Here is a 15,470-nt window from a genome sequence, read left to right as displayed (position 1 = left end):
TTTTACAAATATTTACAAAAAAATAAAATGTCACATAAAACAGTTAAAAATATGAAATACAATGCAAATATTTAAAAGAGTAAGACACAATACAATACAATACAACAATCAACATAGGAATAAATAAAACAGCCATGAAAATCTAGAACTAGATCTCTAAAATGCCTGGCCTTAAAAAGATAAAGACGTGTCAGGCAAATCTCTTTGAGTTCATTCTATAAATGGGGTGCCCCCACAGAGAAAACACTCAATTACAAGAATGTGAGATCATCTTTCTACAACTTCTTTGCTTCCCCGTTACTTCTGTTTATTCACACCTTCTCTGACCTGGTACACACACACACCATAGTACCTACCCAACAGCATGCTTCCATGGAGTGCCTTGCCACACGAGTGAGAATATCTAGAATCTCCAGGACTACCAAAGGCATAGGGCGCAAGACTTCCAGAATGTATCTCATGCGGTGAAGGATCCTGGTCTTCAGAAGTCCCTTGGAGAAATAAGAAGAAGAGGAAGACGAATAGAAACACAATCTGAATGTTCTTTTATTTGATGCTTCAGATGTCCCAAATGTAAATTTATTCCTATTTTATAGCTAGAAAGTTCAGCAACTTTCTCAAGAAGGCAGAGTGACCCCCTCCAGAGAGAAGTGCTAGATGAAGCATCCATGACTCCAACTTGTGAAACAGCCTTCACGGACTGAACACCACAGATGGCTTCAATACCATCTCAAACATTTCTTAATGGAGGCATTCCCTCTATTCAGTCATGAGTCCTCAATGGATATCAAGTGATACACACACACTTAACCCTTTAAAAGGATCAAGACACACCATGACAACTATTTTCTAGAGGTTTTTATTACAAACAAATATGAAATACGAACGGGGCTTGGAGGATGAATTTACCCCCGTTTCCCATGACAAGAAGCAAGTTAGATTTTCAAGTTGCCTCTTTTTGGATTACTAATCAAAAAGCAATAGAGACTGTACAGTACAGGGATATGTGCTACATTTTAGGCAACACCTCCCCTGATCTTCTACACTGCACAGCACAACTACACTTGTGGGATTCAGCAATCCGAGCATTTCAAGAACTGCAGCCACCGTTTCATTTACAGCCACAAACTTGCTCTCTTTCATAAATTCTTAAGAATACAAAGAATCATATACAAATGACCCAGTGTCCATGTTTTCGTTTACACATTCTGAACTTTTCCAAAATGAATCTGATTTGTTTTCTACCATTCCTTAATTTAATACTCTTTGCTTAGCCATATTGCAATATACAACATATTGATCCTGTTCAGATGACACATTAAGCCATGGTGGTTAAGCATTTTGAGCTAAACATTATGGCTAAACTTGTTGTGTGAACCATAACTCACCATGCAGTGTGGACCATTCCTAACCATGCGGCTACATAACCATGGTTTAAACATGCTCTCTAACCATTTGCTGCAAAAAGGTTAGTGGCATAACCATGACTTAGCGAGTTGTCTGAACAGGCCCAGTATGTTTAAACCATGGTTATGCAGTCACCATGGTTAGGAATGGTTCACACGACACGCTAAGCCATGTTTAGCTCAAAACGCTTAACCGCTAGGACTATGCCTGTTGTCTGAACAGGGTCCCCTGTATAGTTACTCCACAATATCAGGCTTTTTATGAAATCTTCATTATTTAGCTAAACATTTTCTCAGCTGCTAATGAGTCAGTAACCAATTCATTCCCCAAATTTATTTATTTATTTATTTATTTATTTATTTATTTATTTATTTATTACATTTATATGCCACCCCATAGCAGAAGCTCTCTGGGTGGTTTGTAAACCAAAAATTATTTGGTGTTTCATTCCTGATGCTGCACAATAACGTAACTCCAGATTGCGAGCAATGTGACATTTTTTGATGTATCCTATTTTAAATTCACAGACACATCTTCTCCAGGTCACATTAGGCTTCTGGTACAATGGACACTCCTTCCCTTCAGGGCTATGAACACACTGGAAACCCAGCATTCAACCCAGCAGGCTTCATGCCAGGTGGGTGGGAAGAGAGCAGAGGTCCATGTGTGCCTTGCAGCAGAGAACAGAAAGTCTGTAACGCTAGGGGTGCAGAACCTCAGGCCTGGTGGCCAAATCCAGACCTCCAAGGATCCCCAGATGGCCATGTCCCTTCTACTGGCCCTACCCCCTTCCCTCTAAGGTGGGTTCCAAGCTCCTGTGTATTATTTTCCCCATTCTAAAAGATTGAAATTCCTCTCCTAAGGCTTAGTTAATAGCAGCAAGAGTTTTACGCTAAAATATATGGGTGTTCTTAGCCCCCCCCTTTTGCCTTTGGTACCACCTACCACTGGAATGTAGCCCCTGACAGCGTCTCCAAAATGGAATTCGGCCCTCAGGCTGAGAGGGGTTCTACACCTTCGGTTTAGACGAACCTTTCCTTTTTAGGCACTCTCTTTGGAGTCACTGCAGCTCAGCTGAGACCCCTGGCAGCTGCAACCCACCCTTGGCAAACCACCCTCCGAGTGCTGGCACCTCCCAAGCTCTGCTAAGTCACTTGGTGTCCGTTTCCCCCACACTTTAAGGCAGAGCTTTCCAAACTGTGTGTCGCGACACGTTAGTGTGTCAGCTGCAGTGTGTCACGCAAACGTAACGTGAAACCTCTGAGTCTATGTGAAATAAGCAATACCAACTTGCATGCGTTTTTAGGCAGCAAAGGTGCTGATTAGTATGGTGCACTAGTATATTCCCCTTCCGTCGTATCCGTGTATGCACACCTTGGTCGAGGGATCATACAGGTACTGCGCATGCGCAGTATGCATAATCGGGTCGAAACAGCTGATTCTACGTCACTTCCAGTGACGCGGCTGCACCTGAAGTGACACATTCAAGAAATTCCATGGGTCCAGTTTTTTGATAGAACACCGTTTCAACCGCCGCTCGATCGCAGCTCGACAAAATTGGTTCGATGTGAAAAGTCTTGGAAATGTATGCTATTATCTTGCAAATCATATATTTTTAAAAATATAAATGAAAAGTTTTCAAGAGGTATGTTGTGTCCCCATACATTTCGTTATTACAATTTATGTATGTGTTCGTATCTCTTATAAGGGGTCAGTTTAACCTCCGGTTTGCTAGTAAAACTGAATTACTGTGTCGCGAAATGATGCATATCTAAAAAGTGTGTCACCAACATGAAAAGTTTGGAAAGCTCTGCCTTAAGGCATTGAAAACATCCATGCTGGACATCTTTGTCTAACAAAGGTGCCACTGCAAAGCAATAGTTAGATTTACGGGTGTAGCTCTATGATTTTCTCAATAGGAAGCATCTCTCAGGTTTGCTCTTTCATTGCAAGCCCTAGCAATGACTTTAAAGGCTCCGTGTAACCAAATATAAATATGAAATCAGTGGTATTATACAGAATATATTTCTTTATTTATTTAAGCTACTTCTATACCACTTGGCATCCCAGGATTTTCAAACGGTTTACATAAAACCACCTCCAATATAATATAAAAACCACTTCAGTCTCTGAAACATTGGATAGCAAACAAATAGAGAGTACTAGATTTTAAATAAATAAATGATATATTGAAGACAAAAGCTTAGTTTCAACTCAGCAAACTTCTCCTTAGCATATCTTAGTAATGGTTTTGACTGTATGTTACATTAAACTTAAATTTACAGATATTGCTTTTTTGGCAAGATTCTTGATGTTTACCTTTACAACATCATACCGTGCCACTTCTGAATCTGGCTTGTTTTCATCCTTTAATTTTCTTCCCAGTGCTTTTTGGGTTAGAGTTTGTCCATCACCTTCGTCTTCCTCCTCCATCTCTTCTTCCTCCTCATTTACTGGGATAAAAGGGTAGACAGTCATACCTTGGTACCATGAGAAAGTCTTGTCAAGATAGTCCTGAAAGGGAGAAAAAAAAGACAAGAAGTTATCAGTGGAAAGAAGAGAGGGGTACAAAGCTAGATCTAGAGCACACATTACGCACAATTGACTGCTGACTAAATTACGTCTTTACCAGTTAAAGGAATTTGACAGGGATTCCCATATTATTATTATTATTACTATTATTTTCAATCTTTTTTGGACAACTGGATGACAACAGCACATGAAGTGTTACTAGCTTCTCTTATGTATATTTTGTGAGTCATGTATCCTAGAGAAGAAAAATGTTCGGGACAATCACAGTTTTTTTTAATCTCTTTCACTTTATGTGTTTGTTTAATTAAAAGTACATAATTACCATTTAATATAAATTCTCATTTCCCAAAGGTTACTTGATATTAATAGAAAATAAAACGACTATTTACGCTGACGTTTTGCCCTGAATAATTGTTCTGAAGTTAAAAGAAGACTACCGTGTTGTCTGATAATAAATCCTGTGTGTTGTCAAGCTGATCTCATTCATTTAACAGCTTTTAAAGACGTCTATTTCACTTCAGAGATGTTTTCTTTCATCAGATCTTTTCCGATTAATACCATTTTCACAATATAAGAACTATAACCATCCCTTTAAAGGGACTATTTAAAATCTACTATGTGCTCTGTATATTTCCAAAGTAATTACCAGCAGGTGACAGGCATAGTACCTAACATTTGTCAATTGGTTAAAAGGGACTACAGCAGCTATGACTCTCCCCACCATTTTTACTCTAGTGTAGATGCAAGGGCACCAATCCAGATCAGCCCCCTGTGTCTATTCTAGAAATAAAAGAAGACACATAGTACAAATAAAAAGAAAAGACATACACCAGTGTAAGTTTAGTAACTAGAGTGTTGGACAGGGAGTCAGGAGATCTGGGTTCTAATCCTGACTTGCTCACTGGGTGACTTTGGGCCAGTCACTGACTCTCGGCCCAACCTACCTAACAGGGTTGTTGTTCCATTGATAAAATGGAGAGGAGGAGGATAAAATGGAGAAGAGGAGGATTATGTACGTCACCTTGGGTTCCTTGGAGGGAAAAGAGGCAGGGGATATAAATGCAACAAATAAATAAATATCTGCTAGTCCAAGGGTGGGCAACTTGTGGCTCTCCAGATATTTTGGCCCATAACTATTATCAGCCATAGCCAACATAGCTGATGGTGAGCGATGCTGAGAGCTCCAGTCCAAAACGTCTAGAGGGCCACAACTTGCCCAGCTGTGGGTTAGACATACAATTAAATTAATGTCCGTTCTGGCCCTCAGGACAGATCCATCTTGGAATGAGGAAATCAGGGATCTATTCCTATAGATTCCGACAATCTAAATGTTTTAAGTGGATTCACATGTTCTACTGATAGAAACCTCATCATCTGGAGAGACCAGCAGTGCATGGAGGGCGTGGACGGTGGCTGCAATGACATTATCCACCGGGTCATCCAAGGAGAAACGGAGCAAGAAGAGGAAGCCAGCATCAAGCAGCACACGCAGGACACTTCCCTTCAGCATTGAGGCAAACTCTCCAGCCTTGGCCTGAAACACACACCACAAAGTCAGGTATAAAAAAAAAAAGCGGACGGTTACCTCAGAGGGAAACCACCAGTGTTTCCTAAGGGCTCTTTGTAACATTACTTATAGCAGCAGCAGAGCCACTACAGCAGACTTGCCCAGCTTGGTACCATCCAGATGTTTTGGACTTCAGTTCCCAGAAGCCCCAGACTGTATGGCCAATGGTCAGGAATGCTGGGAGGTGTAGTTCAGAACATCTGGAGGGCACCCGGTTGGAGGAAGGCTGCACTATAGCTAAACTCCTTCCTGTGCTGTTTGGCAATTTTGGGAGTCTTTCCAGGACCCGGAACACCACTGGCATGGGAAGCAGTCATAGCGTGGGCTCTTTTGAAAGGACCTTGGACGTCTGACATGATTTGTGATGTGGGAAGTGCAGCAGCTCCCAGAAGTAACAGCAGAAAAGCCTATATGTTAAGATGAAACTGAATGTACACATGCAGAGGTCACCTAAAGCCCCTGCTACTTCTGATTTCATATCACTAGTCAGGCTTTTACGTTCCTTTTTGAAACACGTCTATCTTTTATGTTCTAGTCTTCTATAAAATGCATATGTTGATAAGGAAATTGTCATTCTCCCCAAGGGTCCACAAATGAGACTGCTATGCTCGCCATGACAATTGCACCTCTCACCCCTGGGGGAATGTTCTTCCCTCGTTTGTTTTCACACCATGCTTCAGAAATACTCACAACCTCTTCAGAAATACTGCAGCAAGAGGTGGGGAAGTAGACTGACCTGTCACTGGCTTTGCTTTGTATTTTAAAGGCATTTGGAGCCATACGGAATCAAGGACAAGGCCCTATCCATGCTACAAATAATAAAAGTCTACCAATGAGCATTAAACCAGTCACAGTTTGTGGTTTCTGACTTGTAAGAATATATAATCTGCTCAGTTTCAGCCAGGTTTCATAATCTTTTCTCTTTGCTTTATTAGAGTACAATACTATACAAAAAAAAAAGATATAGAACTCCCAGCATTCCCCAGTGCTGGCTGGAAAATGCTGGGAGTTGCAGGGCTTTTTTTCTGCCTAAGCAGACATAGAATTGAGTCTTTGATGTCCTACTCTGGCCATCCCTAAATATAATTTGTCAATTTAATCATAGTCAACATCTTACTTAAATCACACAACTAATAAATGCTACTGATTTTATTTCTCCAGTTGCATCATTAATAGCTTTGGCAATAGTGAGTAAATTAAATTACTTGTCTCTTAGTTTCCTAAACTGACAACTCATTCCTACGCATATGTATTCAGAAATAATCCCCACTGGGTTTCAATGGATCTCGCTCCCAGGTAGACTTTCACAGAATTGCAGCCTGAACCTCTGAGGTTAGCTGGTAACACGACAACAGAATCAAAAGACAACAAATAAGGTTTCAGTTGTTTCAATGACCTTTTTTCCAAGCAGCTCAGGGGCTGGACAGAATGACCAAATGCAATGGACAGATCCATGGACAAGCCCAAACAGTGTTTGATTATTGATTCATGAGGCAGGAACTTTAAAACTGTGTTTTCAACTAATGGTCCATCTGAGAACTGTCACAGGATGGGGCTCTTTGTGATGCATGTCATTCTTTAACTTTGTGAAAAAGATGACTTTAGATCAAACTCTGTGGGCAGTTGTGCATGCAATCAAATAAGGCCCAAAATGTCTTAGTTTAAAGGATTACCCAGGTCCAATTACATGATGTGCCAAATCAGAAATCAAAGAGCACACTGGTGATTTGGCAATGGGTACGTTGCTTCTATAGGGTCAGGATAGGGCTATTAGTCCTTTCATAATCTGTCCCTTTTTGGGCCCAATGGATCCTCAGGCCTTTCCTGAAATCCGGGAACTTTTTGTGGGATTCCCCCCCCCCCCCCCGGTCAACAGTGAGTTGCTCAAATTGCAGCTGCAATTTGTGCAAACACTGGCCATAGTTTGCTTAATTTGCGAAAATTCCAGTTGTAATTTGCACAAATCAAGGAAATTCCAGCCACAATTTGTGCAATTTTGTATTGACGAGAGAAAAAACCCCACTGAAAAACACGACTCGATGCAGATTGAGTCGCGCCAGCTCACAGGGAAGCGTGCTGAAGTCCAGGGGTCTGAGCTGCTGAAAGCTCAGCTAACTAAACCCCCTTCCCAAGTTGGATTCCTCTGACATCCCTAGGTCAGGATATACTTGGCCACCCTGACCCCATCTTGGCACTTCAATTACCCCCAACACAACAGCCAAATGAGAGCAGAAGAAGATCAGAATTCCATACGAAGGTTAACTCACCTTCCGGACGATGCGGCCCAATACCTGTAAAGCCAGAGTCCTTTGCTGAATGACCTGGCTGCGAGACAAGTGAAAGAGCTCTTGGAGTGAGTAGCCAGCCCTCTGTTATAAAAATAAATATCCAACCAGGGTAATTATGGTACAAACGACTACATAAATGTTATAATCATATTACATTTCTGAGCTACTGAAGAGGCATCATCCCTTTGTCTGAATAAGATTTATGAGGAGCAAAAGGTCAACAGGACCATCTGCTTCCCAGTCTCCCCACACAGCCCAGATCACAGGATGGATACATGCAGAGAGCAGGGCCCAACAAGATGCCGGCAAAAACGTTGACTACAGAGCAATAGTTTCAGAGGAGGCAAATTCATAACACAAGCTATGCACTCCAGAGAAGACTGGAAAAAATATCTCAGGGTCTCTACCGAATCCGACAGAGGTTATGGTGAGAGATTCCTTTCTTTTATAGCAAAACTCTAAAGACCCTCCAGGAGAAATATTCATTTAGGAAGTTACACTTTACCACCCAACATTCTGGACCTAATTCAGGTGGTTCCTGCTGCCCCACTAGAGGAAAGCAGGGGAGGAAATCCCACAATGGAAAACTAAATCTTCCTTATATTAATAATTTTCTTTCAAAGCAGTTATTTTGCTCTGCTTCTTCCTTATATTTTAACAGCACCAAAGTATTTGGCTTGTCTCCAACTGAGAATCACTCATGTTCAGCCTTTGCCCATCTAGCCCAGATCGAGTAAGAACTGACAGAATACTGACAGTCAAACGTGCAATGAGACTGCAGATATGCTCTGATATTCAAGGCTATTTCCCCCTTACTTCTGCTTCGTCTCCATGATGATGTAGGCCCAGATGTGTAGGGAAGTCTTTATCCGGGGGAATAAGTTCTCCCTTCAGACTGAAGCGTGCTTGCATCCCCTGTTGTGGGGAAGAGGAAGAGGAAGAGGAAGAGGAAGAAGAAGAAGAAGAAGATTATCTTTATTGCCTACTATGTCATTCAGACATTTAAAAGCTTGGCTGCTCAAATCTGGTAGGAATTGGGTCGTTTAATCCTATTACCCAAGTCAGTTCTTGAAATTAGCTGCTGATCACATGTGCTACGATAAGATAATCTGAAAGCAAGAAAGAAGAAATTACATTTAATACTCCCAACCTTTTTGGTTTTCCTCTGTCGAGGCTGGGGCAGGTCCTTCATCCACTCCAGTTTCTCAAACTCTACATTGTTCATGTGGAGCCATTCTTTCTGAGGCTTCACAGGAAGGTCACTATCTTTTTGGAAAGGCAAAGACAACCGTTATTTTTCTTGGGCACAAAAGAAGAACGCTCATCACTTTTGTTTGCCAGCATTTCTGGCTTTGAAAAGTGCTTCAAATACTGCTTTCATGAGGACACAAGGGGAGAGAGCCCTCCTCCCACCAAATTTGACTCATCATCAATACATAAACATCAAATGTCTGCTGACAATTTAATCTTCCATAACGATCTAGAGGAAGAAAGTGGATGGCGCCATTAATGAAATTCACAGATAAAATAAAGATGAGCTAAATACCAACTTGGATGTGGAGTGAATACAATGAGATTAGAAATCAAGAGCAGAAAATGAAATGAGATTAATGATTTAAACTGCACTTCAACAATAATGGTAGGGGGGAAAGATCTGAAAATAGAAGATACCAAGGAGAAAAGAACAGATAATCTAGCAAAGTAAGAATGTCGAAAAGCAAGCTTGGTACCTTTGAGGTGAAGACAGCAAGAGAACTGGGAGACTACTCTGTGTGGTTTGTGAGGGGTTGAAACAAAAATCAAAGATTATATTTCCCAGGGAGTTAGTTTTTCATATCTCAACCAGCAGACATGCCTTTTATCTGAGCCTTCCCTTTTTCCAAAATTTATTTATTTATTGCATTTCTATACCGCCCAATAGCCAAAGCTCTCTGGGCAGTTCTCAAAAGTTAAAACCATCAAATACAATTCAAAATATAAAACAAACAGTAAAAACACTATAAAAGTACAATATAAAACATAAAGTCAGAGGAACAATGGAATTATGTCTGATCTAAAATATTTAGGAATGTAATAGTTGGGACTTCTACCAAAAATGTATACACACACACACACACACACACACACTATCTATTATTATTATTATTATTATTATTATTATACACCGGCCAAAATCTCTAGGATGTTTCCAGCAGTAATAGACAAGGTGCTGGATGTGAAATGATAGACAAACCTTTGACCACTTATGGTGGCATTGTAATCTTGTTAAGGAGTATTGGAAGCAGATAATAAACAGCATCAGAGCAATTACAGGCTATGAGCCCAATCCCAAAACCTATACTCCTGAGTAATATTAAAGATCAGATCCCTTGTTGTTTATTTAAAATAAATAAATAAATAGAGATTTAGTGGTGATAGAATGTTGATTTAGTCAGATCTCTAGAGAGATCAGTGGTGAGTTGTATGTTGGTCCTCTTAGCAAAAGCTTGGTGATCAAGCTGTATACTGTCTCTGGTACAATGGAAAAAGATTTGGACTGACAGCATGTTATAAATTTCTATGGGAGGGAAGAATGAACTCCACCCAGAAAAGTTGGATACCCTTTATCAATTAGTAGAACAGGTTCTGGCCAGGTGATTTAGTGAGTACATATATACTATTTACATGTTATTGTGTTTTCACTGCCTTTAATAGTGTATTTCTGAGTGGTTTTAAAATAGCAATTTTGGGAAGTCACTTTGAGATTTATTTTAGTTGAAAATAGGGGTGGGTGATCAGGCTGTGTTAATTTCACATGTGTTAAGTCATAAGTGAATGCCATCCCAATTACAGATTTTTTTAAAAAAAATATGTACGAAGACTTGTATTTAAATTGTATACATTTCTCCCATTAAATACCCATTTTTTAAAATGCCCTTCCCCATAAAATATGCAATTTTGCATGCATCTCCCCTAATATACCCACTGATGACCTCAGTGACTGGGCAGGTTGGTAAGGAAGAACACACTTTCTCAGGTATCCTGATCCAAAGTTGTTTAGGGCTTTATACACTAGTACCAAAACCTTTAACCTGGCCCAGTAACAACCAGGCAGCTACAGTGCACCTCAGCAAAGCAGCTGCATGCTGAAAAGGGGCAGTTCCCACATAGGCAGCCCCACATAGGGTGCACTGCAGTGATCCAGTCTTGAGGTTACTAGCGCCTGTACCACTGTGGCCAAGCTATCCCTGTCCAGGAGAGGCCGTAGCTGGTGAAACAGCCAAAGCTGGTGAAAGGCACTTTGACCTGTTGTGGCCACTTGGGCCTCCAGCTACACAGATGGATCTAAGAGTACCCACAGACAACAAACTTGATATTTCAGAAGGAATGCAACCCCATCCAGAACAGGCAATACGCCTATCTCCCAGACTCTGGAACCACTCACCCAAAGGGCTTTCGATTTGCCAGGATTCATCTACTTTATTGGCCCTGATCCAACTAATTACTGTGTCTAGGCAGTGATCCAGGACTTGCACAGACTCACTTGATTCATATGTCACAGGGAGATAGAGCTGTGTGTCATCAGCATACTGATGGCCCTTGGCTCCAAATCCCCTAACGACCACTCCCAGTGGCTTTATATAGATGTTGAAGAACATTGAGAAAAATTAGAAGTCATCACTAGGGAATGCTGCCTCAGCTTTAAAACCGTTTAACTTTATGAGCAATCCAAGTTCCTAAAGCAGCCTTCCAGGTGTTTTAGATTATAAGACCCAGAATTCCTGACTGTTGGTCATACCGCCTGGGGCTGATGGGAGCTGAAGTCCAAAACATATGAAGGGCACCGGGGTTGAAGAGAGCTGAAGGACAGTGCTTTGGCTTGCAGCATGCCAACCTCCCAGTTAATTTTTAAAAACACTCGGCATACAATAAAAAAAATCAGGAGGTGTAGGGAGCATGATGGGCACCAATAGAGAAGTCCATGATCACACTGGTGTGCACAGGCACCCTGTTGGAGACCCCAAAGATAATGCATGTGGAACACTTAAAAGTACCATACAAATTTTAAATACATCATCATCATCATCATCATCATTATTATTATTATATAAAACATGGTAAAACCAGCCACTTCATCACAACCATATTCAATCCAGGCTGAAGAGATCAGCATGGATTGAAGAGAAGCCAAAAATGTGGCTGTGTGAATCTGCCATCAGGATTGACCTTGCACGGCCTGTAGAATAGAGCATTCTCTGTCTCTAGCTTTCAAGGAATGGTGGGTGTGAAGGAGGAAGAAGCAGAAATCAGACAAAAACTGCACTCTTTGGGTATCTGTAATTCATCCAGTATTTGTTTATTCCCCCCCATTAATCAATAAATGGAGAAGTCTGATTAAACCATGTTCTGAGTCAGACTAGTAATGTGCACCATCAGACACAAGCATTGCAATCTTGTCAACCGGGGGTAGGGGGGGGGGAGCCTGATACATATTCTAGGATTATCAGCAGATTGTTCAATTGCTGAGAAGCCCTTTATACAAACACAAGCTGGCGGTGCGGATGGTGAATATGCACTGAATCTTTCCCAGCTTATGTTTTGTTTTTCAGGCTGAGGCACGCAACATACAGCCAGCCTATGGTGCCATTTCCTGCAGCTTGTCTGTGTGATCAACCTGGCCCACCAAGCCAAGTCCACCACATCTGCTCCAGTTCTGTCCTGACTCAGCAAATGGACTCATTTCCTCCACCAAGACGGCATGAAACACACCAGCTGCAGGAGGCACAACTCATGGGCTGGTTCCACCCGTGACGGTGGATGCGAGATCTTGAGAAATAGAAGACAAAGCCTTCCATCTTGTTAAAAACAAGTTCCTCTGTTTGAACGAACTGCTCCTTTCCTATTACAACAGCAAACTGCTTTCTTCCCTCTGGAATTGTGGCCGCTGTTCACTTATTCATGAGGAACTTACTCCTTAGCATCAACAGTGGCAGCTTTCCAAATGCAAAGTGCTAATGCAAAATTAATATTACATCCCCTGCTGGGCACAATGTGCTGCATGCATAACCTCAGGCGGCTTGAAAAGCTCCACTGATTTTTATAATTGCTCCTCTCTTCTCAGTGACATAGTAAGTCGCCCGACGGAAGCCCCCCTCTTGGTTCAATGCACCTCCCTTTCCCCGAGACCCAAGGTCTGTTTTCCCCATCGCGCCTCTTCTCTCCCAGGACGCCTCCTCATCAAACCTTTGCTATGGTCTGCTGCTTGCCCCGGTTCTAAAGACTGTTTAGCCGGAAGGGCAGTTTCCTCTGGGTGCAGAAAGAACATCAACATTTCCCTTAAAAGTAGCTTGCACATTATTATTCCAGCACTGGATTGCTCACTATTAAACCTGAGGTAGGAAATGTTGGAGAAACAAGAAAAGGGCAGGGCGGGGGAAAGCGGGAAGACACACTCTCCTGGAAGCACTAATCCACCTGCTCTCCTCTTGCGCATTATAGCTGCTCTCTCAACAAGAAAACAGTAAACATCACCCTTATCTCACCAAACCACACCACTTCAAATCCAAAAAGCGATTCAGAGATCTCATTAGGCAGGCTCAATGCAGCCGTGAGACCCGGAGAGTACAGCAGAACAAAGGATCAGAGAAGGAAACAGTAACGGAACAAGGAGGGAAGTGGGAGGGTGGAAAGGTAAGCAACAATGAGCAGGAAAATGGGAACTAAGCGCACCGGGCCTGCACAACCTGCGACCCACTGAGCCAGACACAGCCTACAGGCCCCATACAAGGGCCTGCCAAGTATCTTAAAACCCTCGTTTTTGGAATATATGGAAGAAAGGAAAACCAGGAGATAGATTATGTTCCTGGAGACTGCTAGTGGGGCTTTGCTCAGCTTGGTTGTCATTACTTGCTTGTCTGCTTAAGGAAAGGGTGGGCAACAAGGACCCCCACACGCACAAACACACCCTTTGGTGTGGTCTCTGCTGTCATTGCTGAATTTGCCAGGTAGTGACAAAAAAAAAAAAAAAAAAAAAAACCAGCAGATTGCTGCCAAAAATTGAGCAGCCCTTTTTTGTCACTGTGCCACCAAATTTCGGTGCCGTACTGAATGTTTTTCCCCCCTCCTGCCCCAGAGCCACTGAATTCGTTGGTGGAGGCAAGGATGTGGCTCACACCTGTCTTAAGGGGAAAACAAACTTGTGCTTTATCATGATATAATGCTGAGGCAAGGGACTCAAGAATGGGACCCAAGAATTGACCAAAGCTTTTAATCAAGGTGACCACATCAAAGACCACAAACACTTTGGCTTGACCTTTTCGGTCTTTGTCCACAACAGAAACAGAGCCCCAAGTCCATCGGCTCACATTCAGCCCCTCCTGCCCTGTTTTCGCTCTCTCCCCCTTCCCTCCCTCTGTTGGAGTCTGTGACTGCCAACATTTAAATGTGAGCTCCCTAAGGCAGAGGCCCATCTCATGGGGCTTAGGATGTTCTGCAAAGCACCATATACATGGTGTGGTGCTGTATAAACAAAACAGGCTATGTTTCTTTTCCAAAAGGACACCATGTTGACTTGTGGCAAGCAAACATCTCTTCATGTTCACTGCTATCCTCGTTGTCGGAGGATGAGTGAGACAATGAGTGCTGCTTCTGCCTGTCCTTCAGCAAGAAGAGCTGCTTGCAAGAAACTCAATCTGGGCACACCAGCAAGTTTCTTAAGTACAGGAAAGAGAAACTGACCTGCAGTGAAAGGAAGAACACAAGGGATATTGATCCTACAAGGTCTTGCAGCAATCTAAGCCACAGCAGCAGCAGAACACAAGATCAAAAGGGACATTCCTGGGCCACTCTTAAAGGCTGGACTCCGACAAAGTTTCTGGGCATCTCAACCAGTGTACTTTCTAATACAGCCTTCCAGATCTGTTGGACTTACAGACTGGACTCTAACAAAATTTCTGGGCATTTCAACATTAAACATCCTGCAACAGCCTTCCAAATATGTTGGGACTGGGGGATTCTGGGAGCTCTGCTGGCTGGGAGATTCTGGGAGCTGTAGTCTAGCACTTCTGGGGGGCACCAGATTAGGGAAGCCCCTCCCCAACAATATACATCTCTCTTTTATTAACTCCCTTTATACAGTCTGGAAGAGATGGGCAGCAGGAGCCCCTGTAGCCTGCCAATCAATGGATTTCGCAAGCCATGTGCCTTCTAAGCCTAGATGATCCACACTGAGGAAAATATAATCGGAACACAAGGCCCTGAAATCCCACAGGCTTTGTCAGTCTTGGAAATGCTCCAGCTAAAACCTTAAGCAACTCCAGAGCTCACCCCAAAAGGTCTTGTGTTCACAGCCATGACTTGGCTGGGAGGAGCACCACACTTTTGCAGCCAACCTCTTGCCCAGACACCGAGGCAATTCCTCACCGGCCTTAGCAAATCCTGCACAAACACAGGAGCCATAGTGGAGACCCAAATATGCCAGACGCTCCAAATGCCATTCCATCTTCTTACTGAAACATGTTCCAGCTTATCTTCAACCAGGTCCTCTAAGGCACAAGCAGCTACTTTACGGCGGCTTTATGACTAGCAGCCAGCCCATGTCAACCTCCTCACCCCACCCCCACCCCACCCCACCCCCTACAGCTTGTTCTGATAGGGCAACTGCATGTCCTGTCTCACAAGACCAGTTCCCTTTCTAT

The 15,470-nt window shown here is 42.5% G+C and overlaps 1 protein-coding gene across 2 annotated transcripts in view; it reads right to left on the bottom strand.

The window, feature by feature from the left end:
- Nucleotides 1-15,470, bottom strand: part of RPAP1 (RNA polymerase II associated protein 1) — a 50,477-nt gene that overhangs the window by 22,668 nt on the left and 12,339 nt on the right. For both annotated transcript variants that reach the window (XM_063117690.1, XM_063117691.1), the window contains 6 exons: nucleotides 8,945-9,060; nucleotides 8,611-8,709; nucleotides 7,774-7,875; nucleotides 5,306-5,473; nucleotides 3,727-3,921; nucleotides 357-491 (listed from right to left, as the gene is read on the bottom strand). In XM_063117690.1, coding sequence (XP_062973760.1) covers nucleotides 357-491; nucleotides 3,727-3,921; nucleotides 5,306-5,473; nucleotides 7,774-7,875; nucleotides 8,611-8,709; nucleotides 8,945-9,060 — 815 coding nt within the window. The remainder of the gene's footprint in view (nucleotides 1-356; nucleotides 492-3,726; nucleotides 3,922-5,305; nucleotides 5,474-7,773; nucleotides 7,876-8,610; nucleotides 8,710-8,944; nucleotides 9,061-15,470) is intronic.

Source organism: Elgaria multicarinata, chromosome 2 (assembly GCF_023053635.1).
Source record: "Elgaria multicarinata webbii isolate HBS135686 ecotype San Diego chromosome 2, rElgMul1.1.pri, whole genome shotgun sequence".
Lineage (NCBI taxonomy): Eukaryota > Metazoa > Chordata > Lepidosauria > Squamata > Anguidae > Elgaria > Elgaria multicarinata.
This window is presented reverse-complemented; position numbering and strand designations above follow the sequence as displayed.